A 27,320-nucleotide genomic window follows, 5' to 3' on the forward strand; every position below is an offset into this window, starting at 1 on the left:
CTTTCATCTGCATTACATCCATATGTTTCGCTTCCTATATAGAGTGTTGACATCACAGCCATAAATATCTTATATAAAAGGCATTTCTCATTTGGTGCATGCATGTTTAGAACTGGAGGCCATATGTACTGTAGCTTTTTGCCTTTGCTGCTCCAAGTCTGTAGGACAATGTCCATGTGCAGAAAGGGGATTAACTTATTTGTTAAGACAGAGCTTAATACCTAATGGCCAGGGAAAAAAAACCCACACAGCTCTGCAGATACTACTTATTTGATTTGCTTTAAGCTGTTGTGTAATCTACTTGTGTTATGTTGCAATACAATACTTCTATGAAGTAATCTGTGTAGTCATTACCCCGAGAATGTACTGAAATGTCTCACACTGCCTGAAGCATTCGAAGTGTTCGTTTATGTTAGCAAAAGTAGTTACATAATAACTACATAATGAAGACATTGTATTGCTATAAAATTAAATGTAGGCAACTAACTCGAGTCTTTAATTACACAATTGAAGAAAAAAAGAGATAATTTTTCACGTTTCAAGTTTAGTTGTCATATGTACAGATGTTAATGACAGTTTGTATAATGAAATGCTTAGGTGACGCTATCTACAAATGATCTAGAAGTTTGTGCAGAAGTGTGTGTGTATGTATATATATATATATATATATATATATATATATATATATATATATATATATATATATATATATATATATATATATATATAATGGTAGGTTTATTTTAACAGAGAAAAATTCTAAACTAATATTATATATAAATTAATTTGTATTTGATCGAGTGAAAGACACCCATCACAGAATCAGCCTCTTCCATTCAAACTTCTCGACAACAATGGGCAAGACCAAAGAGCTGTCAAAGGACATCAGGGGCAAGATTGTAGACCTGCACAAGGCTGAAATAGGCTACATAATGGGTATGTTAGTCAGGTGTCAACTTTTGACTATATAGTGTAAGTTAAAGTTTAGTATTTTACTTGGGACTTGACTTCTGCACACTTCTGACTAGGATACTGTATTTATAATTTAATGACTGTGCAGCCTTTAAAAGAAAAGAAAAGTATTCTGATGCAGCATGAGCAGCAGTTTGAAAAGATGCACTTGGCTGGCTTCACATGTCTCAGAGGGAGCATGTGTTAGCCTTCACCCACCCGTTTGGAAGCTGTCATATAATAGGGGAGAGCTGGCTAGTGGTTGTGAATTGGCAGGTGACCAAATCGGGGTAAAAATGGAGGGAAACACATGGTGCAACCTGAAGTGGTGATAGCTTTGATACCTTTGTTTTAATTCTGGCAATAAACAAAAATTATTTTAACTGTTGCCAATCATGTAGCCTATACAGCTATTATGATTATAACAGCAGAGATCTAATAATTCCTAGTTTGGTTACTAACAGCTGAATCCAGTCATGTTTGTTCACTGGCAAATATAGATGTTCAATTTGTCTTGCAAGCTGCAAAGCTGATCTGTAAACTGCTAACTTACTTACTGATATTTCATCACTGAAACCATTTGTGTCTGCATTCGGGTGTTTCTTTCAGACTCTCTAGTCTTCAGTTGCGACGGAGCAATGCTGCTTTCCGTGCAGTAAAAAACTCCTGCAATTTTCTTGACGGAAATTAATACCATGTTTAATCAAATGTTTCATCAGGTTTGAGTTATTACCTGATTTTTCAACTACTAGGCTAAGGCATTTATTGGACAGGGAACTGGCCTCATCTACTTTTATGAAGCACAGCAAGGCTCTAGACCACTATAACATGTTCGTGTGCTTTCTTTTTTAACTTTTTTTGCATCAGGAAGCTAGTCAGACTGCGTATAACCAGAAGCAGCTCTAGTTAGGGTAGAAATAAACATGTTTTGCGAGCGAGATAAATATGAAGGTCAATTCATGTGTCCTAAAATCAAGGAGTCATGGATCTGATGAATTGAAAGCAATAGCCCTAATTTAAAAGTGTGGATTTAGAATTGAATGTATAGTTTGTTGTTTGTTGGTGCTTTTAAGTTAAAAATAAAATTACCAGTGCAGCAGTTGCCTCCTGCGGGTTTCCCACTGGGCATATTATAAAAGAGTGAAATTGCTTTGTGATGTTCTAAAGCAATAAATATAACACAATATGGTCAAAATTGTTGTGAAGACCATTGAAAATGTCATTTTACAAGTCGTATTTGATGGTTGAGAGTTCTTGCTTATGACTGCATGTCAAAGAAAGGTTACGAGGAACATTAGGAAAGTAAACAGGACAGATTAAGTTTTGTTACAACTTATAAGTATCTTGGTATTGTTATTGATGATTGCCTATCATTTAAGCCTCATGTTCACTGTCTAGTGAGAAAGCTGAGGCTAAAATTGGGTTTTTACTTTCGAAATAAGCTGTGTTTTTCTTTTAATGTCAAAAAACGGTTAGTGGCATCCACTTTTTTATCTGTGCTGGACTATGGTGATATATTATATATGCATTCATCTGCTCAATGCCTTCAAATGATTGACGCAGCCTATCATGCATCGCTGAGATTTATCACTAATTGTAAAGCTCGCAGCCACCACTGTGAGCTGTACTCTCGTGTAGGGTGGTCTGCTCTGGCCACACGGAGGCTTTGTCATTGGTACACATTTATATATAAGGCTATTCTTGGTGTGCTTCCATCCTATTTATGTTCACTTCTTATGAAAAAAAGTGCTGGTCATTACTCTCTCCGTTCTCAGGCTGTTGTTTTGCTTTCTGTCCCACATGTCAGTACTGAGCTGGGTAAAAAGGCCTTTGTTTATTCTGCTCCCTTTACATGGAATTTGCTGCAAAACAACTTAAAACTTAGTGAATTGATTCCTTTGAGTGTTTTTAAGTTAAGAATGAGATCTTTTGAGTTGGACTCCCTCACATGTCAATGTTTTTAATTGAGATTTCATTGTAAGTGCATAATTGGCTTTCAAACTGTTTCTATTAATTTATTTGTCTTTATTTTCATGTTTTTTGTGTGTCTTTGTACGTATGTAATGATGTGATGTAATTCAGCTGCCTATCTTGGCCAGGTCTCCCTTGCAAAAGAGATTTTTAATCTCAATGGGCTTCTCCTGGTTAAATAAAGGATAAATAAAAAAAATAAATAAATAAATAAAAATTAAGTTTTGTGTTATTCAGACTTGACAAAATAAGATAAAATATAATAAAAGATTTCATCACAATAATTAGTTGTCTGCAAGGGTTAATATCTTGTTTCTTTTATTTATTTTCAAATAAATAGCACAGTATATATATATATATATATATATTATACAGTATGCATATATATATATATATATATATATATATATATATATATATATATATATATATATATATATATATAGTGTATATATAAATATATATAGTGTATATATAAATATATATAGTGTGCAAACAAAAAAAAAAGATGAGCAAAACTAAATATCCAGTCTTATATATTCTTATATTCTATATTTTTACTGTATATAGATTAATCCAACATATAATCAATTAAAGATGGTTGAAGGACCTGATCTTGTACACAAGAAAATCTTTAGGAAATCAGACATGGGAGTTCACATCATTTCCTCAATCACTGCAAAGGTACAGCAAACCTTTCAATCAGGACTTTTTGAATAGCACTACAGTAGGTCAGGCAAAAGCTCACTTATAGAAAATGGCTCCCTCTGGTATCCTAAATGGCTTTTTGGTTTGCTTGGCAATAAAGAATCAGAGTCAGACGCTGTTGAATAGGGCTTCTCTTTTAGTAAAAGATCTTTGGACAGCTTGGAAACTAAAATCCAGGAGGTTTGGGACCAAAACAATAGTCAACTAGTGAACAAGGTTGCACACGATGCACTTTAAATGGCAAGGACAACAGAACACAGAGCTAAGGACTAAAGTATGTAGATCTGTATTGTGTGATGTAGCATGATGTTGTTTGATGTAGCACCAGGGTTCAGGAGAAACGTTGTCTCGTTTTACTGTGTACTGCGTCAGCTATATGTGGTTGAAATGATAATAAAAGCTTCTTGACTTGACTCAAGACTTTGCAGTTAATGGGCTTAGAAACAGTTGTTCATTCAACAACATAGGAAGCTTATATAATAAAGTGTATTGATGTTCATACATCAGGCAATGGCTATTAAAAAAAAGCTACATGCCTGAAATGCCCATATTCACTGTTAATTAAGTTTAAAACAAGAGCCATAATGAACCTGCCTGAAAGAGTATGCAAGGGTTTTTTTTTTTTTTGCTCTGTACATTGCACATTGAAGAGGGTGGTTAATGAGGCAAAAATCGCTGCAAGGGTCACAGTTGGGGATTTGCAGAAGACATTTTGGCTTCATCAAATCTCCAAATCTTCAATTACATGCCACCTCAGTGCCAACAAACTGTTTGGATTGTGTTTTAGAAGAAAGACTTTTCTTTCATCTAACCACAAATTAAGTTCACAAGATGCTAATGGAACTTTGACTGGAACCGGGTTGGATGGTCAGAAGAGCCAGTGGAGCTTTTAGGCAGCAAACACTTGGTGTTTGGCTAGGTTTGGTGTAAAGAGAGATACAAGCATGCTTTTAACCCATACTTAGGATATGTGTTATTATGAACTGCATGAAGTACCAGCATTTTTTTTTTAATCAAAATGTGGCTGCTTCAGAAAAGAGGGAATTAATCTAAACCTTGCATCCAAATCTATACAAAAATGATTCACTGGTTACAGAGTTAAACTTTTGACATGGCTATAAAAGTCCCCTGACCTAAACCACACTGTAAACCAATGTGGCCAAAGAGGAAGACGGATGATCTGGAGAGATTCTTTTTTTGGGGCGGTCTCAGATTAATTATCCAAATCAATACTGTAAGTACAGAAAACCAGTACGGTAAGGTTGCCAGTTGTAAGCATGAAATGCAACGGCGCAAACACTTGTGACAATTGCGCTTTTAGGTAAAAGCTACCTTTTACCTTTAAAAGCAGATAAATGGCTTGACAGAAAACCATCTTCGGGAGTTTGCAAGTTTGAATCTCAGTAAAGCAACAGCCATTTGACAAGAAGAGCAAAACTGATGGTTCTCTCAGGGAGGGAGGGGTACCATCATTTTCTCTCTCCTATCATTCAGAGTGACACTAGTCAATGGCCATCTGCGATTTCAGGTATGCACATGAGGGCAGGTTGCACTTTTTTCCCCCGGGTGATGAAGAGAACAGCAACAGTTGTGGAGGTTGTGTTTAGAGGAAGCACATGTTTGCCCCACCCTCTGCAACTGTTTCGGTGGGGTAGCAGTTGAACTAGTGGGCGCGAATTAGACAACCGAGAATGGGAAGAAAATAGGAATAAAAAAAACTGAAAAGAAAGTTTAAGACAAAATTAATTTGTTCATCTTTTCATCTGAGCAAATGACTTTTATCCTGCTCAGGGTTATTGAGAAGAATACTTAAAATGAGACAGTGTGAGTTTTTAATTTGCAAATCCTTCAGCAATAAAGATTCTTAAGGTCTATGTGTAATATACTTTGTGTTTTTTTGCGGTATGTAATCCACAAACAAGTTCATAATGCAGTTCTAATGGTGATTTATACAATAACAGAGCTGCAGCATTTGTGCACACTGTTTATTCTAGCATGTCTTTATTTTCAGAGCAGCTGCATAGAACCTGCACATCTCTAATGAGGGGGGGGAGAGAGAGAGAGAGAGAGAGAGAGAGAGAGAGAGAGAGAGAGAGAGATGGAGAGATGAAAGTTAGACTGAAAACTGTTAAGTGCACAAATGCTTGTACATAACTCCAGCTGCGCAATCCGCCCTTAGCCCTGTCATTCTCTCATTCTCTTTGTCTTTTCCTCTCTTGTTTCTCATTTGTGAACGTTAAGCCCGGAGCTGTAAATTTTCATTATTATTGCCATAGACAGAGAGAGTGTGTGTGGTTCTTCGCACATGGCCCTCCTGTGCTCATCTCGTATGTTCAGTTCTGTCGGAGACGCAGGGCGAGATTATGAGGCAGAGACATTTTGCATTTGGTGCTTCTCATTTCAGCTCAGTCTGCAGGAGGAAACAGAGCATCAAAAGATATGCAAATGGACTTGTGGTTTAGAAGCATGCAAACCACACATATGACTATTGCTCAATGAGGGGGTAACTGGGTTAAACCCGAGGTCCTTTAAGTTTCTCTCTCATTGTCCCCTTTTTCGTTTCCCTTAGTTTTTACATCGAAATTCTCACGTATGTTAAACACAGTCATGCAAAAATCATGGAACACGTATGAAAAACACCACACCCACACACACACACACACACACACACACACACACACACACACACGCAAACTAATCTGCATTGCGAGTTTTTACTTCCTGTTTATGAAACAAGCTTGTCCTCTATGAGTAATGCAGCACAAAAGGCATCCCTACTATACCTGCCCCCAGCCCCTGCAAAAAAACACAAAGTGCACAGTTTAGTCAAAAATGGCTGTAGTATTCCCCCCCCCCCACACACACAGATATTGCTATCCATCCAAATATAAAGACATCACTTTCCTCTACTGTGAAAGAAATGCTTTTGCATCAATTTTGACTTGAGTAGAATTTACAATGCAGTCAGAGACTCTTCTTTTTTTCTCTCTCTTTCTGTTGCACGCTCTCGCTCTCTATCACTCTCTCTCTCTCTCTCTCTCTCTCTCTCTCTCTCTCTCTCTCTCTCTCTCTCTCTCTCTCTCTCTCACTTCTGCTCTGGCTTTGATCATGGAGTGTCTGCGCTGTTTACTGTGTATGTGACTAAACAATACATCGAAAAATCTGGAACAGGAAAGAAAGAGGTAGCTTATCTGTGTTTGATTGTATTATAAATATTCTTGAAGTACAATGATGAAGATGAACTAATTATGATTACTTTTGTGTGTGTGTTTGTGTGTGTGTGTGTGTGTGTGTGTGTGTGTGTGTATGTGCTTTGTGTGAGTCGTATGTGTATTTAAGTATAAACTTTGCCTTTGTCTTGTGTGAGCCCAATAATTCAAGTCGTGCTCTGGCACATTTATTTTGTTGTGTAGTACAGTGAGACGTGAGACCCGTAGCCCGTTTGCTGTACAATAATCCCAGATCAGGAAGCGTGATGGCTGCAGTCACGATCATCCCTGCCAGGTGATTTAACGCTAAAGCTTCCAAAGCACTTCCTTCATCAGTCGTTCGTCGTACCGGCTTCCTCCAACCTAATTGTGCACCGCTTTTTTATATTATTATTATTACTATTATTATTCGGATCAGTGATGACGGTGAACAAATCGAGAACAGTGGCATCAAAACAACACTCATTACCTTAAGTATTTGGATTAAGAGTTTTGAGTGATGATTAAATCATACACATAGCCTTTGGCAGCAGCACAGTTTTCAGTGAAAGGTTATTTTAGCCAGAGTAAGCGGACTACTCGCGAGGCCTGAGGGAAGGCTGCAGGGTCTATAGGTGAGTCGAAACAGCAGCACTAAACACCCTAGCCTATACCGCATACAGAACACGTTGCATCCCTGCCACTCCTCTGAACGAGAGAGACAGTGGTACACCGAAAGACCGACAGGAACTCTTGAGTTTTTGTTTCTCTAAATCTAGGCCAGGCTGAATGTACCTATTTTTATTTATTTATTTGTATATTTTATAAAAGCATAGAATTCATTGTGCTCTGTTGAATGCAAAAGATTATCATAGATTGAATGCAGTTTTCCTACCCTCCTTTCACAAACAGTGACATAAAAATAATGTGCAGAAGCACAGGCCTGTGTGACCATGGTGGTAACCTTGTGAACAAGACAAGCTGTTTGTTGTTTGAACTTTTTTTACCTTACTGAAATCTACAGACATTCCTGAACTGACAATTTCTTTTCACTGTTGTGCATTTCTAAATCACAAGCCTTGATACCACTAGGGGAAAAACAACATTTAAAATATTCCCTTATAATTTTATTGTATGACTGGGTGGTTTAGTAGTAACTACACTGATTTTATTTTCATGTAAAAAACTCAATATACAAATTTATATAAATACTTTTAAAACTATACCTATAAAAATCTGTTTTTAGTTCTCTTTTTTAATAGCAACATGTATAGAACAGGCTTGGTTTTTTACCTAAGATTTACCATTTTAGTGGATGGGGTCGATTTAGTAGAAGGGAAATTTTACTTGGATATACAGTTTAGAGTAGTCAGTGTGCAGCTTGTATAACAGTACAGATTTACTGTCCTCTAAAAATGACTCCACATACAGCCATTATTGCCAAATTAAGTGATTACACCTTAAGTGAACATGTCTAAGCTTCACCTTCAGCTTTCTCAGCAAGGCAGTTGTCATCCTGGCAGTGTGTTTGGGGTCGTTATTATGTTGGAAAGGAAGGCCATCGTGTTCTACTTCAGAAAGATACAGTACATGTTGGAGGCCATTTTTTCTCAATGAACTGCAGCGCCCCAGTACCAGCAGCACTCATGCAGCCCCAGCTTCCCTTGGGCCCACAGGAGGATCTGGCATGCCAGCATGTCACTCATGACCGCTTACCAACCCGTGAGGGACACATCCGTCGTAAGCATTGCGCGACAACCGGGAACTCCCAACACAGGGCCCTGAGATAGGAAACCGGGATCTCTCCAAACATTTAAGGCACGTAGGCCTCGCCGCGTGACCTTGATAGTACGGAGGGGATTGACCCTGAGCCACCACTGAAGGGTCGAATCCAATATGACGCTTTAATAAGCACACTGTTTTCGGTGTTCAGACGAAACCCCAGCTCCCTCATGTGAGCGAGAACGACATCTTTATGCCGGACAGCTAACTGCTCTGATCGAGCTAATATCAACCAATCATCGCCTAAATTGGGATGCTTTGGCTTCGAAAGCGAACCTCAGGAACTTCCTGTGAAAAGGGAGGATGGATGCATGAAAATACGCATCCTTTAGATCTATCGTGACAAACCAGTCTTCTTATCTGAGACACGACCTGCTTGAGTCTTATAAGTAAACGAGGATAGCAACTTACAGTCCTTTTTGGGAACTATGAAGTACCTATAGAACCCAGACTCTCTGTTTGATGGAGGGACGAACCCGATGGCCTCCTTTCTCAGAAGAGTGTCTACTTCTTGTTCCATGACCAGAGCCTTCTTCGGTTCCCACCAGGGTGGGACATTCCCTGTCGAACCGGGGCTGACGAGACCCGAACTGAATCGTTTAGCCTCTGTATACGGTACACAGGACATTTTGAGACACGTCTGGCAGAGTGTCCCAGGCTGCCAGAAAGTCACTTAAAGGTATCAGTCTCCTGAGACTGACCTCTGGTATGCTTAGAGCTGGGGCTACGCCCTAGTGCAGCTCTAGGAGCCTTGAAGGAGGCTGCGAGTTCTCCAAGTCCGCTACAACTCCGGGCGGAAATCATGCTCGCTGGAGGTGGCTGTGCACTGTAGCACTTAGCGTGGCAGGGTTAGCGGACCAGGACCCTGGGGGTGCCAGGGTGGGGCGGGCACTATTTAATGAAGTGCAGCACGCCCTGAACGTCCCCAGAACGTCTTATGTCAGGTCTTTCTGGCCAATATATATATATATATATATATATATATATATATATATATATATATATATATATATATATATATATATATATATATATATATATATATTGGCCACACATAACTTCAGTGCTCAGTGTTCAGTGCTACAAAAGCTGATTATTTTAATGGTAGATTATTCAATTGGATCTTCAATTCATGAATTCAAAATGGAAGCCGCTGAAACAAAACTGTGAGAATGATCTTAACATTGAACATTTTGTGTCCACAATACAAGTCCCCTGTGTATGAACGGTTACTGTACAAACAACAACTCAATCAACAAGCTCATTAATATTATCCATTAATTAAATTTATGTTGTAGCCAGAACTACATTCTGAGCCATGCTGGACAGTACCACACCTTCTAACCAATCAGATTCGATGATTGAAATGTGCTGTGGTATGATAAATGTATTTTAAATAAGAGCACAAGATGCTTAAAAATTGTGGATTTTAAATTTGACCTTTCCAACTCTTTATCCCATTTGTTATAACGTTAAGAGTTTCGATCACGTTATGGATGTGCTGCTGTGAAAGGTATGAGAGCGTTTTATCACGTGTTCATTAAAGTGAAACTGTCAGTTTTAGGTTTTGTTTTTTCATTTCTGTATCCTTTAAGTTATGTGTGTGTGTGTGTGTGTGTCTGTGTGTGTGTGTGTGTGTGTGTGTGTGTGTGTGTGTGTGTGTGTGTGTGTGTGTGTGTGTGTGTGTTTGTGTGTTCTGTATGTTCATGTGTGTGTCTGTGTGTGTGAGAGAGAGAGAGAGAAAGATACAGAACATTTTCTATCACTTTTGTTTACATGACTGTGCGAACCGACAAACCTTTCTTGGTGTGTTTAGTCTGACAGCAAAGTTTGCCTTCTGGTTATCTAAGCAAGAAGCCTGCTGCAAGTGAAATCTGTCGAGCAGTTTTTGTTTTGTTTTGTTTTTTAAATGGCTTCGGTTTTGGACCAAAAACAATTTTGCGTAGTGCTGTGCAGTGTGATAATAACAGTGATGCTGCTGTACCCCGCGGCTTCACTATAGAGTAACATTATAGAGAAGAATTATAACATGTATCTTTTTTTGCAGAGCAAATGACTATTCAAAAATTCAATGCGATTTTTCTTATACCACAGCACAGATAATGTCCGCTTGTGTGTTGTGCCGTATCACTGCCCCTAGGCATCACTATGCATAATATATGACATCATAGCAGCGCTGCATATTTAGTTAGTGTTAGGAAATAGCTTATAATTATTACATTCTACATTTATTCAGAATTCGGCATTCGGAATCCAAAACAAACCTACAATTATAACATTTATACCACAGAGCAGTTAAGGTTAAAGGGCCTTGCTCAAGGGCCCAGCATTGATAACTTGGTGGTTTCAGAAGACCAATATCCTAACCTCTGAGCAACTGCCTAACCAAACAAATTATAGAACCACAGCATGAGGTTGTAAGGTTGTAAAAAATTTAGCTTGGCCTCATACTGGCACCTAGAGGATGTTTCTACGGTAATGATATTAGTGTAATATTGACCTGCAGCAGGTTTGAAAATGCCACCTCTCTAGCTGATTTTGACCATCTCACCCCGGTTTTACTGCTCCACCAACATCAGCACAGTTTCAGCCGACGAAAAATCACATGCCGAGGATCTTTCGTATGCCACTCTGCTCCTGAGTCAGGGTTGTCCACTCATTCTCCTGTGAGGATGTGACCTTCTAGTCTGACCTATGAGCAGGTTCTCCTCCACGATAACTTTTACTCAAAGTGAATCCCAGCACTTGGAACTATGTTTACTTTTTCTCTGGCCTTTTTGGCTAATAAAGGTCACAGAACTTAGCAAGAAACAGATACTCAGTAAACACATCACATGCTAGAGTGACACAAAGATTACTTAATGATCTTAGGACAATACACTTCATGAACAGAAGTTTGTGGACACTTGACCAAAAGATTAGTATGTATTTTTTGAACATCCAATTTCACATTTAGGCCCCATTTTCTGATATAATAACCTCTACTCTTATTGGAAGATATTCCACTAGATTTTGGAGTGTGCTTGTGTGCTCATTAGTAAGGGCACACACTGGGATTAGAAAATTGAGGTACTGATGTAGGTGAGGTGAGGAGGCCTGGGGTGCAATCAACATTCCTTCAGTAGGGTTGAGGCCAATCAAACTCTTCCACTCCAGCCTATGTAAAGCATATCTTCATGAAGCTCTCATTGTGTCACAGGGGCATTGTCATGCTGGAACAGGTTTGGGTCTCCTAGCTCAAGTGAAAAGAAACTTGAATGTTATCCAATCCAAAGACCTTCTGTACAATTGTGTGGCTCCAACTTTGGGCTAATGGGTTGGGGAAAAACCACATACTGTATGGTTGGAAATGTCCCAATACTTTTGTCCCTATAGTGTATGAGTTGTTATTTTGTATTTTATTGCTATACATATTGGTTTACCTTTTAAACAACCAGACTTTTCCAGCCTTTAAGTTAAGAATATCTTCATTGCCCTGTCATTTAAGGAACATGTTTTCTGTTTGAAAGTTATGTATATGTGTCATTTTTATGAAAAAATAAACCTTGATGGACTGATGGGCATTGTTTATTAGTCGGACCAACTGAATCTCACAAACACCCATCATATTGCTTAAGCCTGACATTGCAGAGTGTGCATGATGCCACTGAGGGAAATAATTATTCTGTGGAAGAACCTGATGTTTGTTTTTTCATTATTTGGTTTTACTGCTGGATGTTTACTGATTTTACATGATCAATAAACAAGTGTTATATCGATGGTCTGATAGGTATATATCAGTGTCAATGCATGCATATGTTTGTGTTTTAATTGCTTGGAGTAGTTAAATTTTTTTGTCTATTTTGTATTTATTTATTTATTTTTTTTACATTTTTGTGAGTGGTAATAAGGATGCTTTTTGGCAGGAGCTGCCAAAATGAGACTTGGAGACATGATGTGATGTTTACAGCACTTTCTGCCAGAAATAGCAGGATTTAAATTAATAATGCCGTTGAATTGAGTTGGACTTGGTCAAAACACAACAGATAGCAAGAAAAACAGAAAATAAGTTTTCATACAGAGAATACAGAGGTTAATGTTAGTATCTTTTGTGTGTGTGTGTATGTGTGTGTGTGTGTGTGTGTGTGTGTGTGTGTGTGTGTGTGTGTGTGTGTGTGTAAGTGGTCTTGTAAGCCTATCAAATAAAGGCTTTTGAGGTTGCACTTCCAAAAGGTGGTCTTCCCACAGGCATAATGATCCTGATAGAGGTTCGCTGTTAGCCATTAGGAGTTGCTGGTTTAAGACTATGCTGGAACTCCAAGGAATTTGGACCATGGACATGATGCTTTTATTGCCCTTGCCTTTCCACTTGACACTGGCATTGCCGCTGTGCGAGAGGCACTTAACCCCGAGCGGCAGCAGTACTTGAGAAATGGCGAAATAATTTGAGTTCGCCTATAAGTGTTTCGATACACAGTTTTATATTAGGGCACGTGTGTCGAGGCTCGGTAAACATGTTTCAGAGAATGTGTGTTTCTGTTTAGATGGAGAGAGGCAGAAGGAGCTGGAAAAAGACATGCCTGACAATTAGGGAGTTAGAAACTGGAGAGAGAGAAAAACCTCACTCATGGCTGAATTCGCCTCATAAATATCCCCTTAAGCAGCACCAAATGAATGTAGTGCACAGGTGTGGAAATGTGTGTGGTGTTTGTCTGTATGTACATGTACATTTCAATGCACTGGATTGTTTGTGTATGTGTGTGTTTGTGTGTGAGAGAGGTATTCTTTTTTACAGTCTAGCATCAGGTCTGCTTGTTTCAGGTGTATATAACGTGGAGGAGTGTAACTGTGTGGGTTTGGGTGCCCACATGCAGCGATGTAAACCTTTAATTTGCTATTCAGCAGATTGTGTGGCAGGAGGCCACACACCAAACTAGTTCTTCGGTTTAAGGGTCAAATACAATAGGGTTTTTTGAAGAGGCAATAAAGAAAAAAAAAATTTTACTGTGACATTATTTGTCTGTTAAAAATTTAATGCTTTGCAATTGTAAAAAAACAATAGTGTAAAAATGAGTAGCTCACTAATATTATTGGATAAGCAGCATTCAAAGAGTGCTGATATTTATTTGAGCACTACCGGTATCACATTGCATGGTTGTGTTCACTGCATAAAATTCAAATTAGATGGATTAATGTTGGTTCAATATACTGAAAGCACCACTACTCTTACTATGAGCAGTCGGTCAGTATGCATGATCACTGATTTAGACAATTTAAAAAATCTGGCCATATTGTGACTGAACTGTCAGCTACTCAACATTAATGACTTGCTTGTAAACTTATAGAAAAGCAACATCACACTCAAAATCAAGCTGTTGTGCTGAACATCAGCACAGCTGTGATTAAGTGTGGCCAAACCGAGATTCAGTCTTATAGCACGTTTGCTTGTACAGTAGAATTGTAGAAAAAAAATAAATGTAATGTGATATCACAGATTTCCACCTATGCATATTTAGGATTATTATTATGCAATTACTTGTATACTTTTATATATATATATATATATATATATATATATATATATATATATATATATATATATATATATACAGTGAGGAAAATAAGTATTTGAACACCCTGCTATTTTGCAAGTTCTCCCACTTAGAAATCATGGAGGGGTCTGAAATTGTCATCGTAGGTGCATGTCCACTGTGAGAGACATAATCTAAAAAAAATAAATCCAGAAATCACAATGTATGACTTTTTAACTATTTATTTGTATGATACAGCTGCAAATAAGTATTTGAACACCTGAGAAAGTCAATGTTAATATTTGGTACAGTAGCCTTTGTTTGCAATTACAGAGGTCAAACGTTTCCTGTAGTTTTTCACCAGGTTTGCACACACTGCAGGAGGGATTTTGGCCCACTCCTCCACACAGATCTTCTCTAGATCAGTCAGGTTTCTGGCCTGTCGCTGAGAAACACGGAGTTTGAGCTCCCTCCAAAGATTCTCTATTGGGTTTAGGTCTGGAGACTGGCTAGGCCACGCCAGAACCTTGATATGCTTCTTACAGAGCCACTCTTTGGTTATCCTGGCTGTGTGCTTCGGGTCATTGTCATGTTGGAAGACCCAGCCTCGACCCATCTTCAATGCTCTAACTGAGGGAAGGAGGTTGTTCCCCAAAATTCGCAATACCCCGGTCATCCTCTCCTTAATACAGTGCAGTCGCCCTGTCCCATGTGCAGAAAAACACCCCCAAAGCAATGCTACCACCCCTATGTTTCACAGTAGGGATGGTGTTCTTGGGATGGTACTTATCATTCTTCTTCCTCCAAACATGTTTAGTGGAATTATGACCCAAAAGTTCTATTTTGGTCTCATCTGACCACATGACTTTCTCCCATGACTCCTCTGGATCATCCAAATGGTCATTGGCAAACTTAAGACGTGCCTGGACATGTGCTGGTTTAAGCAGGGGAACCTTCCGTGCCATGCATGATTTCAAACCATGACGTCTTAGTGTATTACCACCAGTAACCTTGGAAACGGTGGTCCCAGCTCTTTTCAGGTCATTGACCAGCTCCTCCTGTGTAGTTCTGGGCTGATTTCTTACCTTCCTTAGGATCATTGAGACCCCACGAGGTGAGATCTTGCTTGGAGCCCCAGTCCGAGGGAGATTGACAGTCATGTTTAGCTTCTTCCATTTTCTAATGATTGCTCCAACAGTGGACCTTTTTTCACCAAGCTGCTTGGCAATTTCCCCGTAGCCCTTTCCAGCCTTGTGGAGGTGTACAATTTTGTCTCTAGTGTCTTTGGACAGCTCTTTGGTCTTGGCCATGTTAGTAGTTTGATTCTTTCTGATTGTATGGGGTGGACAGGTGTCTTTATGCAGCTAACGACCTCAAACAGGTGCATGTAATTTAGGATAATAAATGTAGTGGAGGTGGACATTTTAAAGGCGGACTAACAGGTCTTTGAGGGTCAGAATTCTAGCTGATAGACAGGTGTTCAAATACTTATTTGCAGCTGTATCATACAAATAATAGTTAAAAAATCATATATTGTGATTTATGGATTTTGTTTTTTAGATTATGTCTCTCACAGTGGACATGCACCTACGATGACAATTTCAGACCTCCATGATTTCTAAGTGGGAAAACTTGCAAAATAGCAGGGTGTTCAAATACTTATTTTCCTCACTGTATATATATATATATATATATATATATATATATATATATATATATATATATATATATATATATATATATATGCATATGCAGTGTATTACACATGACACATGTTTCAATTTTTGCCAATTTTTTTTTTCCTACAGAGGCTCCTTCCTCGGTCATGGCCAAGAATGGATACTTCTATCAGGAAATGGGTGAGTGTTCATGATGTTTTCGCCTGTGTTATAATTTTGCCCCTTGGCATTTAGGGAAATTTATTATATATTTCTTTTTTTGAAAAACAGATTGGTCCTATTTTTCAAATCTTTTTTTTATTTTTTGTGCACTGTAAAGTGTGTCAAACATCACCAGTTAGGATTGGTCAGTGTTTGTGTGTGTGTGTGTGTGTGTGTGTGTGTGTGTGTGTGTGTTTGTGTGTGTGTGTGTGTGTGTGTGTGTGTGTGTGTGTGTGTGTGTGTGTGTGTGTGCTTGATGGCTCTGATTGATTTAGAGACCGTTTAACATTTTCTTTAGTAATTCTCCATCTTGTTTTGTACCCTAGCTCTAATCTGTGCTATTAAACAAACTATGTATAAAAGAATATGAAGAGTAAAAGAGTGCTTGAGCAGCAACATATAAAGGTAGTTTGAATTTTTAAATATGTTGTAATAAATGTACTATTAATAATTTTGCTAACAGGTGTGCATGCTTTGAGGTAGCAGTTGTCAAAATAGAAATGTTTCAAATTAGAAATGTTTCATCATAGGATTAAGGAGACCAGTCAATATAACTTTGTATTAATTTGCATTGGCCTTTTTCCAAGTAGAGTCTCTGGATTTTCCTTTAATTTGGGCATTAGCCATAATAATAAAAATCACCTGCCCAATATTAAACAGGCCCCCCTTTTGTCACCAACACTGACTCATCAAGGCATGAACTTGACAAGATCTCTGAAGATGAGCAGTGGTACGTGCCACTGTAACAGCAAATACTTTAAGTCATGTAAGTTGTGAGGTGGGGCCTTCAGGGGTTTGACTTATTATTGAATTTGGGGCCAAGGGAACAACCTGAGCTTTTTGTCATGCTCTCAAACCATTCCTGTACAATTCTTGCGGTCTGACACATTATACTAAACAAGACCATTAGGGAATAGTGTTGCCATGAAGTGTTGTACTTGGTCTGCAACATCCAAGAATTACATTTTTAAATCCACAAGAAAGCAATGACCTGAGGTTTCGCAGCAGAACATTGCCCAGAGCATCAAACTGCCTCCACTGGTTTGCCTTCTACATATAGTGCACCCAGGTGCCTTCTTTTTCCCAGGTAAGTGATGCATATGCACCTAGCAAGCTGCATAAAAGAAAAGAAAATGTGATGAGACTAGGCTGAATGGTCTAGTTCTGAAGATCATTTGGCTCCCAATGTATTTGTTGTCAGTGGTAGACAGGAGTCAACATTGGCACTCTGACCAGTCTGACACATCATAGCCAGAATGGATTAAGCCTTTACTCCCCACACACATCAGTGAGCCTTGAGTGCACATGACCCTGTAACTGGTAAACTGCTTGTCTTTCCTTAGACCACCTTTGGTCTAACCACTGCATACCCAGAACACCTCACAGGACCATCTGTTTTGGCAATGCTCTGACACAGTCGTCAAGAAATCACAATTTGTCCCATGTCAAAGTTGCTCAGATTCTTATGCCTGCCCATTTTCCCTGCTTCCAATGCATCATTTTGGAGAACTGACTGTTTACTTGCTGCCTAAAATATCCCACCCCTTGACAGGTGTCATTGTGATGAGGTTTATTTATGTCACCTGTCAGTGCTTTTAATGTTATGGTGTATATTAAGGTTATTTTAGCACAGTGCCACTTTTCTATTGTAAAGGCGCAGACTAAAGGCATACGATACGTCTAGCCCTGCAGTAGTCCAACACAAATCCCTGTCTCTCATGAAAGTGTGAAAACAGATGACTGAAACAGAAATGATCAGTAACTCTTTTAGATCAATGATATCAGCTCCTGATGAGGAGAAGAGCATGCTGTCCATTTTCTTCTTCTTCTTTCGGCTTCTTCTATTAGGGGTCACCACAGCGGATCATCCGTCTCCATACCCCCCCTGTCCTCTACACCTGCCTCTTTCAAACCACTCCCTGCATGTCTTCCCTCACCACATCCATAAACCGCCTCCTTGTCCTTCCTCTTTTCCTCCTTCCTGGTGGCTCCATCTTCAGCATTCTTTTACCGATATACCTCATGTCCCTCCTCTGCACATGTCCAAACCATCTAAATCTCGCCTCCCTCACTTTGTCCCCAAAACGTCCTACATGCGCTGTCCTTCTAATAAACTCATTTCTAATCTTGTCCATCCTCGTTACTCCCAACGAAAACCTCAACATCTTCAGCTCTGCTACCTCCAGCTCCACCTCCTGTCTTTTACTCAATGCCACTGTCTCTAAACCGTACAACATCGCAGGTCTCACCACAGTCATATAAACTTTCCCTTAAACTCTTGCAGATACCCTACTATCACAAATCACTCCTGCCACTCTTCTCCACCCACTCCACTCTGCCTGCACTCTTTTCTTCACTTCTCTAACACACACTCTATTACTTTGCACTGTTGACCCCAGGTACCTGAACTCATCCACCTTCTCCACCTCTTTGCCCATGACTACTTGCTAATTATTTGAGCACTTGCCAGTTATAAACAAAGGCAAATGAAAAAGCATTCACGTCTCTACGTATCATTGACAACATAAAATATCGATCATGTGCCTCACTATAGCCAAAAAGTGCATGGAAAATGAGAGCTCGAGAATATTAAGAGCATCTCTGACGGGAATGCAGCTGTACCATAAGCTTGCACAAGCTGACTACCCATGCAGAAATTGTCAGCTTCTTTACTTATAGATTGATTAATGTCTATGCATTAAGAAGCAAGAGAAATGTTTAATCAGCTTCTTTTAATTCGTCTTTTTCCACTAACACCCTCTATCACACAGTGAGCCCAAATTGAAGCTGGAATACTGATTTCACTGCAGTGCTGATTATTCTCTAATAACAGTTCTTCCCAAAGTCTTCTCCTATACCACAGCATTCCAAAAGATACAGTAAACATATATTTTATGTGCATAAATACTTGACTGTTTATATATACTTTAATGTTTTGGAGTTTCCACAAATAGTCTTAAGCTGGTTAGTGTATGTTGCGGTCATTTGTTTTTTTATTTATTTAGAAAAAATAAAAATAAAAAAAAATTTAATAACTGATGATGTTAGAGAGGTGGGAAATAACGAAGTACAAATACTTTATTACTGTACTTAAGTGGATTTTTCTGTGGTCAGTACTTTACTTCACTGTTTATTTTTTGGACAACTTTTTACTTCACTCCTTTTGACACAAATATCTGTACTTTCTACTTCTTACATTTTCAAAATAGGCTCGTTACTTTTAGTTTTTAATTTCCTGGCTCTCACACTCTACAGATGTAGGCTAGTTTATGATGCTAACAATGTGTAAGGCAGAAGGCAAAAAGTAGTATGGGGTCTAGGTGGATGAGACAGAGGGAGTCAGCGATATAAACATGACTGATAACAGAGACATTACTGTTCACCTGATCATCATCTTTTTTCTCTGCTTGTGTTCTATATGGTGCATGTTCAGCCTTGATACATTCATTAGGTAACAAAATGTAAAATTCTTTTGTACTAATTTATTAATTAGGGCTGTCAAAATTAACGCATTAACGCAAGTTTACGCGATTAATGCAGCGCACACTTCTTTTTTGTTTGACCATTTTTATTACAGATATAAATAAATAAATATAGGAGAGATGAAATTAAAACCTTCAGCACAACACGTTTTTTCACGGCGTCCTTTTTTTTTACAAATAAAAAAAACTCCACCGAAAAATAATTTTTAATCAGTAAACATTCGTTTTACTGATGTGCCAAGTCTCAAATCAGCACCAAAATGCGCAATGATGCACACAATTAACCCGCTGGGGTCGACAAACATGCCGGCGCATTTTGTGGCATTTTTTCCTCATAACGCTGAAACAAACTTAAATTACTCTGTCTTTTTTGATCGTACAGATAATATCAATACATCATTCAAATCCGTAAAGGGTCTACTTTTATTTGTGTACACTCATAATACCAACAAAACGCTGTAAAATAAAGAAAAGAGAAAGGGTGCGCACTCTGCCGTCTCTGTCATCTCTCTTCACAAACACATAAATAAAACAACCTGAATCTTAGTGAATACATGCCTCACAAACATAATAATAAAACTTTTAAATAACCCAATTTACATCGAAAACAAATATTATCTGATTCCGTAATCCGTATGAAAGTTATGAGATACAGTTTTTCCGATATCATGTCCGGATATATTGACCGTCCGTGTGGAAACACCAAACGGAACCTTTGCTGTTTCCACACGGACGGTTAATATATACGTGATATCGGAAAAAAACTGTATCTCTAACTTTCTTACGGATTACGGAATCAGATAATATTTTGTTTTCGATGTGAAACCTGATGATTGACTTAATATAAAACACCATAATTACTTTACTTTTGAGTTTGGTTTCACTAATAATAATAATGCATAAAGCGTCAATATTTGTCCATGCCCATGCTGATTAGAGTATTAAAAACGTAAAAAAATATTAGCACAGATAAAAATGTGCAATTAACTTTGCGATTGATCCTGAGTTATCTCATGACAATCATTTGCTTAATCGCGATTAAATATTTTAATCGATTGAATAATTGGCCAATAGGCAGTCATAACGTCATTGGCGGGCGACGTCGCGCAAACCAGGAAGCTACAAAATGGGAGCATGATGGGAGCGACATCAGCTTCTGGAAAAGTAGAAGGTCAGCGCTGCAAGGATGCAGGGAGTATGGCCCGTTGACGCAATAACCCAATTATTAATATGGCGTAAGGTCCTGCTACCAGCCTGACAGCGTGGTACTTACATGTCAGAGCCCAAACTTCTTTACATTGTTATTATTACTTTACATTGATATGTTATTACATATCGTTATTACTTCAACTTTTACCAGAGTATTTTAAAACATGAGTATCTGTACTTCTACTTACAAGAAGGATGTGTGTACTTTTGCCACCTCTGGTTATTACATATTACAAATAACCCTCATATACAGTTCCCTTTCAGGAACTTGAGCTGCGTCGAAAATGCTTTGGGAACGCCTCGCGTTGTTCACACTCTGAATCACTTGTAAAATCTGGCCAATAGGCAGTCGTGACGTCATTGGCGGGCGACGTCACGCAAACCAAGGAAGCTACAAAATTGGAGCGCGATGGGAGCGACATCAGCTTCTGTTGTTCAGGTAAGTGCTTTGTGTGTGAATCTGTGCAGCGCGGCTAAACTGCAAACAAATTTTCACTTGTGTCCCTCTTTGCCCCCGTTTTTTTACGGGGACACACACATGAGCTTTGTGTTGTTTGTTTGGGACTGGAGCAAGCTCAATCGTCTCTCTCTTTCTCTCTCTCTCTCTCTCTCTCTCTCTCTCTCTCTCTCTCGATGATTGTCCGTGCTGTAGCCATATGGCTTTCCGCATGCTCCACTCCTGAAGATCACTCTTCGAGGAGAGTGATCTTTCTCGCGGCTCAGGCCCCACTCTTGACGAGGCGAAGCGGCGCCGAAGGTCGTGGGGCTCGCAGGCTGACCTAGCAGAAAGCATGGAGATGGATGAGTCCTCCCAACCTCCCCTGCTGGGCTGAGCTCCCGTTCCCCGGGGAAAGCTCTCGCTGCGGCAGGGCCTTTTTTACGGCGCTTTTCTTCCTCTGAAAAGTGAGAGTTTTAGAATGCTAGTAAGCCCACAGACTTCTCTCCCGTTCCCAGCAAGCTGGATGAGCGTTGCCTGCGTCCCGCGGCACAGCCTCCGCCCCGGGGCCTACCGTTTTCTTCCCAGCCTATACACCAATATGTCTAGGTCTTGGGAGACCCCATATGTGCCCCATACCCTTCCCCGGCGTTTGCTATACGCAAATATAGTAGGGTTTAAGAAGTGCGGCTATGGGGGGATGCCCAGGGTTGAAGAGATACTAGCTGGCTCCCCATCTCTCCCCAGGTGTTGCATTGCTGAAGGCCCCAGTGTTGCCTGCTAACCCATTGAGAGCCACCTTGGCTTTAGTAGGCAGGGCTTACGCAACAGCAGGTCAAGCCGCGGGCTGCCTCCACACTTTGGGTGTGTTTCAGGCATACCAGGCCAATCTGCAGCGAGAGTTCGACAAGGGCTTTAACACTGGGGCTGACGACATCAAGGAGTTGCATCGCGCTGCACACCTAACCCTTAGAGCCACCAAGGAAACGGCGCAGGCTGTCAGTCGCTCCATGTCAGCCTTAGTAGCCACAGAAAGGCATCGGTGGATCACCCGGTCAGAAATTTCTGATGGGGACAGAGTTACCTACGTACCCTAGTGACGTTTCTTGCCATATTTTTTACTTTGAATTTGGTTTTGTGGAACTCTTGAACAACCCGGATATAAAATAACTGATCAAGCATCAGTTAATAATAAGAGATTAGTTAATCAGTTAATCAGTTAATCCCCTAAGAGATTTTCGGGCAGTTTGGGAAGGTATAGTATCTTAAATATGTAATATCTTTAATATGCAATATCTTTAATCTGTGTTCGACTTTGTTCTGTGTTGCTGAAAGCAGACCAGATGTTTCTCGTTAAGCCAAACGTATGAAAGACTATAGTGTCCGTCTTAAGAGCCATGACTGGGAAAATGAGACTGTCGTCCTTAAATCAGTATAAGTCGAAGTATAGAATATGATCCAGGATGAATGTCCTTTTGGGAGACGACCTCTGACCCGTTCATTAGATAATTAAGATGAATGATCTGGGAACGGGAGCTCCGATACATCTGGGATACATTTAGTCTGGGCAAAGAAAGACTTCGCTTTGTGTTAAAGCATTATTGCAGAAATTAGATCATATACATTAAGAGGCGGACCCAGAGATCGGGCAAAGTATTTAACATGTGTGGAACCATGAATCGGGAGTCGTCGACTCATGGATACGGCGGCTTCAACTGATCCAGGAGGCTCTTGAAGATGCTGAATTTCTGTGTTAAATAAACACTTTATTTACAAAGAAATAACAGTGTCTACGAAGATTCATTCCAAGAAACAGCTACACGTATCTCGGTGGGTCTTGCGCACAATAGAAAAGTTCTACTCGATTCAGTTTGGGTCCCCTCTGCCCTGGTTCAATGGGTTGTGTCCTGCTATAGTGGAACACAAACAGGCTCTGGTCCTGGAACAGGAAGTGCACACCCTCCTAAATAAAAAGGGGCCATCGAGGTGGTTCCTCCCTTAGTCAGAGAGTCAGGCTACTACAGCCAGTACTTCGTTGTTCCGAAGATAGATGGCGGAATGCGGCCGTTCCTAGATATACGCTCTTTGAACTGCTCACTCTCAAGAAGATGTTTTAGATCAAGTCCAAGGACTGGTTTGTCACGATAAATCTAAGGGACACCTATTTCCACATAGCCATCCTTCCTGCTCATTCCAGGTATGGCGACCTCTATGGCCTGGTCCGCTGGAGTGTCGCTCCAGGACATTTGTAACGCTGCGGGTTGGTCCACCCCACTGACCTTTGTCAGGTTCTATGACCTTGACATCAGAGCCACTCCCAGCTCCTCTGTCCTGCATGCCGGCTGTGCTTAGACACACTAGGCAGCGACTGGTCAGTATGGCCTGATTGGACACTAATTCCCAAAGTGTTTTCGACGCAGCTCAAATTCCTGAAAGGGAACATCACTAGGTTACGTAGGTAACCCTAGTTCCCAGAGGGAATGAGGGCTGTGTCAACGGGCCATACTCCCTGCATCCTTGCAGCGCTGACCTTCTCCTCTTCCAGAAGCTGATGTCGCTCCCATCATGCTCCCATTTTGTAGCTTCCTGGTTTGCGCGACGTCACCCGCCAATGACGTTATGACTGCCTATTGGCCAGATTTGACATGTGATTCAGAGCCTGAACAACACGAGGCGTTCCCAAAGCGTTTTCGACGCAGCTCAGAGAACTAGGGTTACCTACGTACCCTAGTGACGTTTCTTGCCATATTTTTCATTTTGAATTTGGTTTTGTGGAACTCTTGAACAACCCAGATATAAAATAACTGATCAAGCATCAGTTCATAATCCATCAGTGGCTTCATCAAATATCCTGACTCCATTTAGAAAAGTTAGGATTCACTTAATGCTTTTCAAAAGCACGGATCCTACTTGAAGGTCACCAATTCCAAAATGACTTGAGTAAACTTATTAGAGTATCTGATTTAAACAGTACTTGAGTGTTTGACTCATATACTCATATTGAATATAGGAAAGATGCACTAGTGCTCAACACCAGGAAACATGTTGGTGAAATGCCAAATTTTTTTTTTAAATGACAGTATCATTTCACAAAGCTGAAGAACCATTAGTATTCAATGGTCAAATAAAATGAAAGTAAATAAATCAAGATATTTACATTTAAAACAAATATTCAGAGCTGACTGGGATTTGATGCACCTCTTATTCTCAGAGAGGAGCGATATTTTTATTGAACTTCAACAAAAGCTGGTTCTCGAAGTTTTTGGAATTTATTCGAGCTCTTTTTTGGACTGAAAATAAAGCCAGCGGTGCTAAAAAACGTCACTCGCAGGCAGCAGATGTGAGTAGGGGAGTGTTGAGCCTTAATGACATCTTCAACAGAGGTGCAAAATGTAATTGTCAGTCAAAATATAGTGGAGTAAAAAGCAGATGCATTGACTCATACATGTAGTTGAGTGGAGAATAAAAGCTTCTTTAATATTCAGTAAAACTAGAAATTAAACACAAATACACTTAGATGTTTCATTATTACTTTGGAAATATTGTGTACTTTAGGGCATTGATCATATTTGATTTTGTGAGATTTTGATTACTACATTTTGTGATTAAACGAATATATTCAGAAATAAGCCATTTTCAAATGTTTTGTGTGTACTAAGAACGAATAAAAAGACATTTCTTTATTTTCCTGCTTTCATTATTAAATCAAAGGAATGAACACAAAGTACTCGGACCTAATATAAATCTGTGAATTTGAATTTCAGTCTGCGCTGTGGTCTGAGATTCAGAAATGAATCAGCACATTTTAAACCATCACGTTTGAGGATTCAAGTAGTCAGTATAATTGAAAAAGTGTATTTTATAATCTAAATGATGTTCTTATTTTAAGTTAATAATTTTTCATTTTTTGTTTTTACGTTTTTTTGTTTTTACGTCAGGTATTAGGAAACATTATAATGATATGTATTTTTATGCTGTAGATTTTGTTACTGTAATTCACCATCAATCACAGGTCAGTGTTGCACCTACATGTGTGCAAGGGAAGATTATTCCTCAGTCAGTTCCTTCTCTGAATAAACTGCAGCCCTATTCCATATTGTGTTTCATTGGCTCTTTTGCAACTGTACACAAGTTAATTACTAAAGTCCATTTGTACACATTAAAAATCAAATCTCAAAAGGGTATTAGCATTATCTGATTGAGTTGCGCCGACCTTTAATTAATATTCTGAAGAGACGATTCCCTAAAGCTGTTCATTTGTTCATAAATGAGATTTTGAATCTGATCATTAAGAGATATTTTGAAACCTTGAGATGGAAAAAGAGTGAAAGAGTGACAGAGAAAGAGAGCGATTACCAGGGTGAAGGGGGAAAAAAGTCCACGCGCCGAAGCATAGTCACTTTTCATGGATAAGGTTTAGCACTCGCTTTACTCTTCTCTAGCATTCCATAGAGAATAATGAATGGTTTATCGAATACATGAATAAATGAATGGACAGATACGAAGCTGATATCCACAGCCAGAGCCACAGCACACAGCATAGCCGTGTCAGGATAGAGGAAGATTTTAGTAATGCTATGTGTTCACGCCATTGGAAGATGATGTTTTTTTTTTGCCTGATTTATTCTGGTTTAGTACCTGTTTTTAAAATCTGTGTTTTGAGCGGACATAGTGATTATGATTTTAAGTTTTAGTTTAATAGTAATATTGCTGGAATCATTTAAAAAAAAGCTTAAATCCAATATTGGTGTTACTTTTAGAAATAACAAAGCAACAAAGGACTAACAAATCAATACATTCTGTATATAAAACAACGAACATGCTGTAATAAATACTTCTTTTAATGTGAGCAAAGGTTTTTAAGTTTTTAAAGTTGTGAAAATAACACAGTGATAAAGGTCAGAGAAGGAGGTAACTGGCCTCTCTGTTAATGCTTACTGTGTTAAAATCACAAGAAATAACCATAAACTAATACTATATTTTACAATACTATAATCTGTATGATATGTTGCACTTGTGCATTTCATATAACACGAAAGCCTTGAATTGCATCATTGATTGTTCAGAGAGTTTGCTGAGTAATATCAAAGGAGCCAAGTTATCGATACAGAATTGTGTATATACATTAATTAATTAATGTATATATATTTTAGATTCAGTATATTATTACTCACGGTTCAGTAGATGTGTGCAGTGTATTTACAGACGCGTTCCCATTGTAATGGAGTGCATGTGATCTGTGTGTACATGTTCTCAGAGCAGAGGGAGCGAGATGAGCAGGAGGAAGGGAGCGAGGATCGAGAGGAGGGTCAGGACTCTCCTATCCCATCAGGAGATGACATTCATCTCTACGGCAACCAGACACACCAAGGAGGGACAGGTCAGTGTGTGTATGTGTGTGAGTGAGAGAGAGCGAAAGAGAGAACGAGGAAGAGATAGTAAGTATGTGAGTGTGAGTCTAATCAAGCCGGACCCAGCGCTGTTGATTAGCTCCAGAGATGCTCAGGTTAGCAGGTCAGTTGTTGCCACGGCAACATTCTCAGGTGCATTGTGATTAGGTGGTGACACCCTTAAACCAACAGATGGAAACAGGTTAGCAGCCATCACTCATTCCACCTATAAAAAAAATAAATAAAAAACTGAAAATGGGGAATAGAACATAAATATGTTTTATTTATCAGCAATAGTGAATTATTTCTAAAACACTGTATTGATCAGTTATTAGATCATTAAAAATGCTTCATTTTAAAAGCTAAATATAAAAATCAATAACGCTGCTGGTAGGAAGTGTCATCATACTGGTAAACATGCTATGAGTAAACACAGCCAGGAGAAGTTAGACTAATGCCAAATACCGTCTTGCTCTTTCTAAATATCTTCCTGCACATCTATTATCTCCAGTCAAGAAGTGAAACAAATGTAATATTTTTTTTACAATTAAAGTGATTCTTTTTTTTAAGGCATATCAGTGGACAGGGTGTACACGGGTCCGGGCAGCTCTGTTTAAACAAATATACTCAGTTTCAATTAAATATATATTTTTCTGCTCCAGCGAGCCATGAACAGCATTATATATGCGCCTATCAGTTCAAGCAGGGATTGTTATCATGTTGTCTCCCGCGAACCGATGCTCGGTCGCCCTCAGCACTCGTCTGGATTAAAAACCCACTCAAATCATCTGACTCCAAACTAGGCAAAGTGTG

The 27,320-nt window shown here is 39.2% G+C and overlaps 1 protein-coding gene across 10 annotated transcripts in view; it reads left to right on the top strand.

The window, feature by feature from the left end:
* Positions 1-27,320, top strand: part of slc4a11 (solute carrier family 4 member 11) — a 66,030-nt gene that overhangs the window by 13,367 nt on the left and 25,343 nt on the right. For 9 of the 10 annotated variants that reach the window (XM_083540227.1, XM_083540226.1, XM_083540218.1 and 6 more), the window contains 2 exons: positions 15,919-15,969; positions 26,375-26,497. In XM_083540227.1, coding sequence (XP_083396353.1) covers positions 15,919-15,969; positions 26,375-26,497 — 174 coding nt within the window. Of the gene's footprint in view, positions 1-6,714; positions 6,813-15,918; positions 15,970-26,374; positions 26,498-27,320 lie in introns of those variants that run through there. The other variant, XM_083540219.1, reaches the window with a different exon arrangement.

The sequence above is a fragment of the Silurus aristotelis genome, assembly GCF_946808225.1.
Source record: "Silurus aristotelis genome assembly, chromosome: 4".
NCBI classification, from domain to species: Eukaryota; Metazoa; Chordata; class Actinopteri; order Siluriformes; family Siluridae; genus Silurus; species Silurus aristotelis.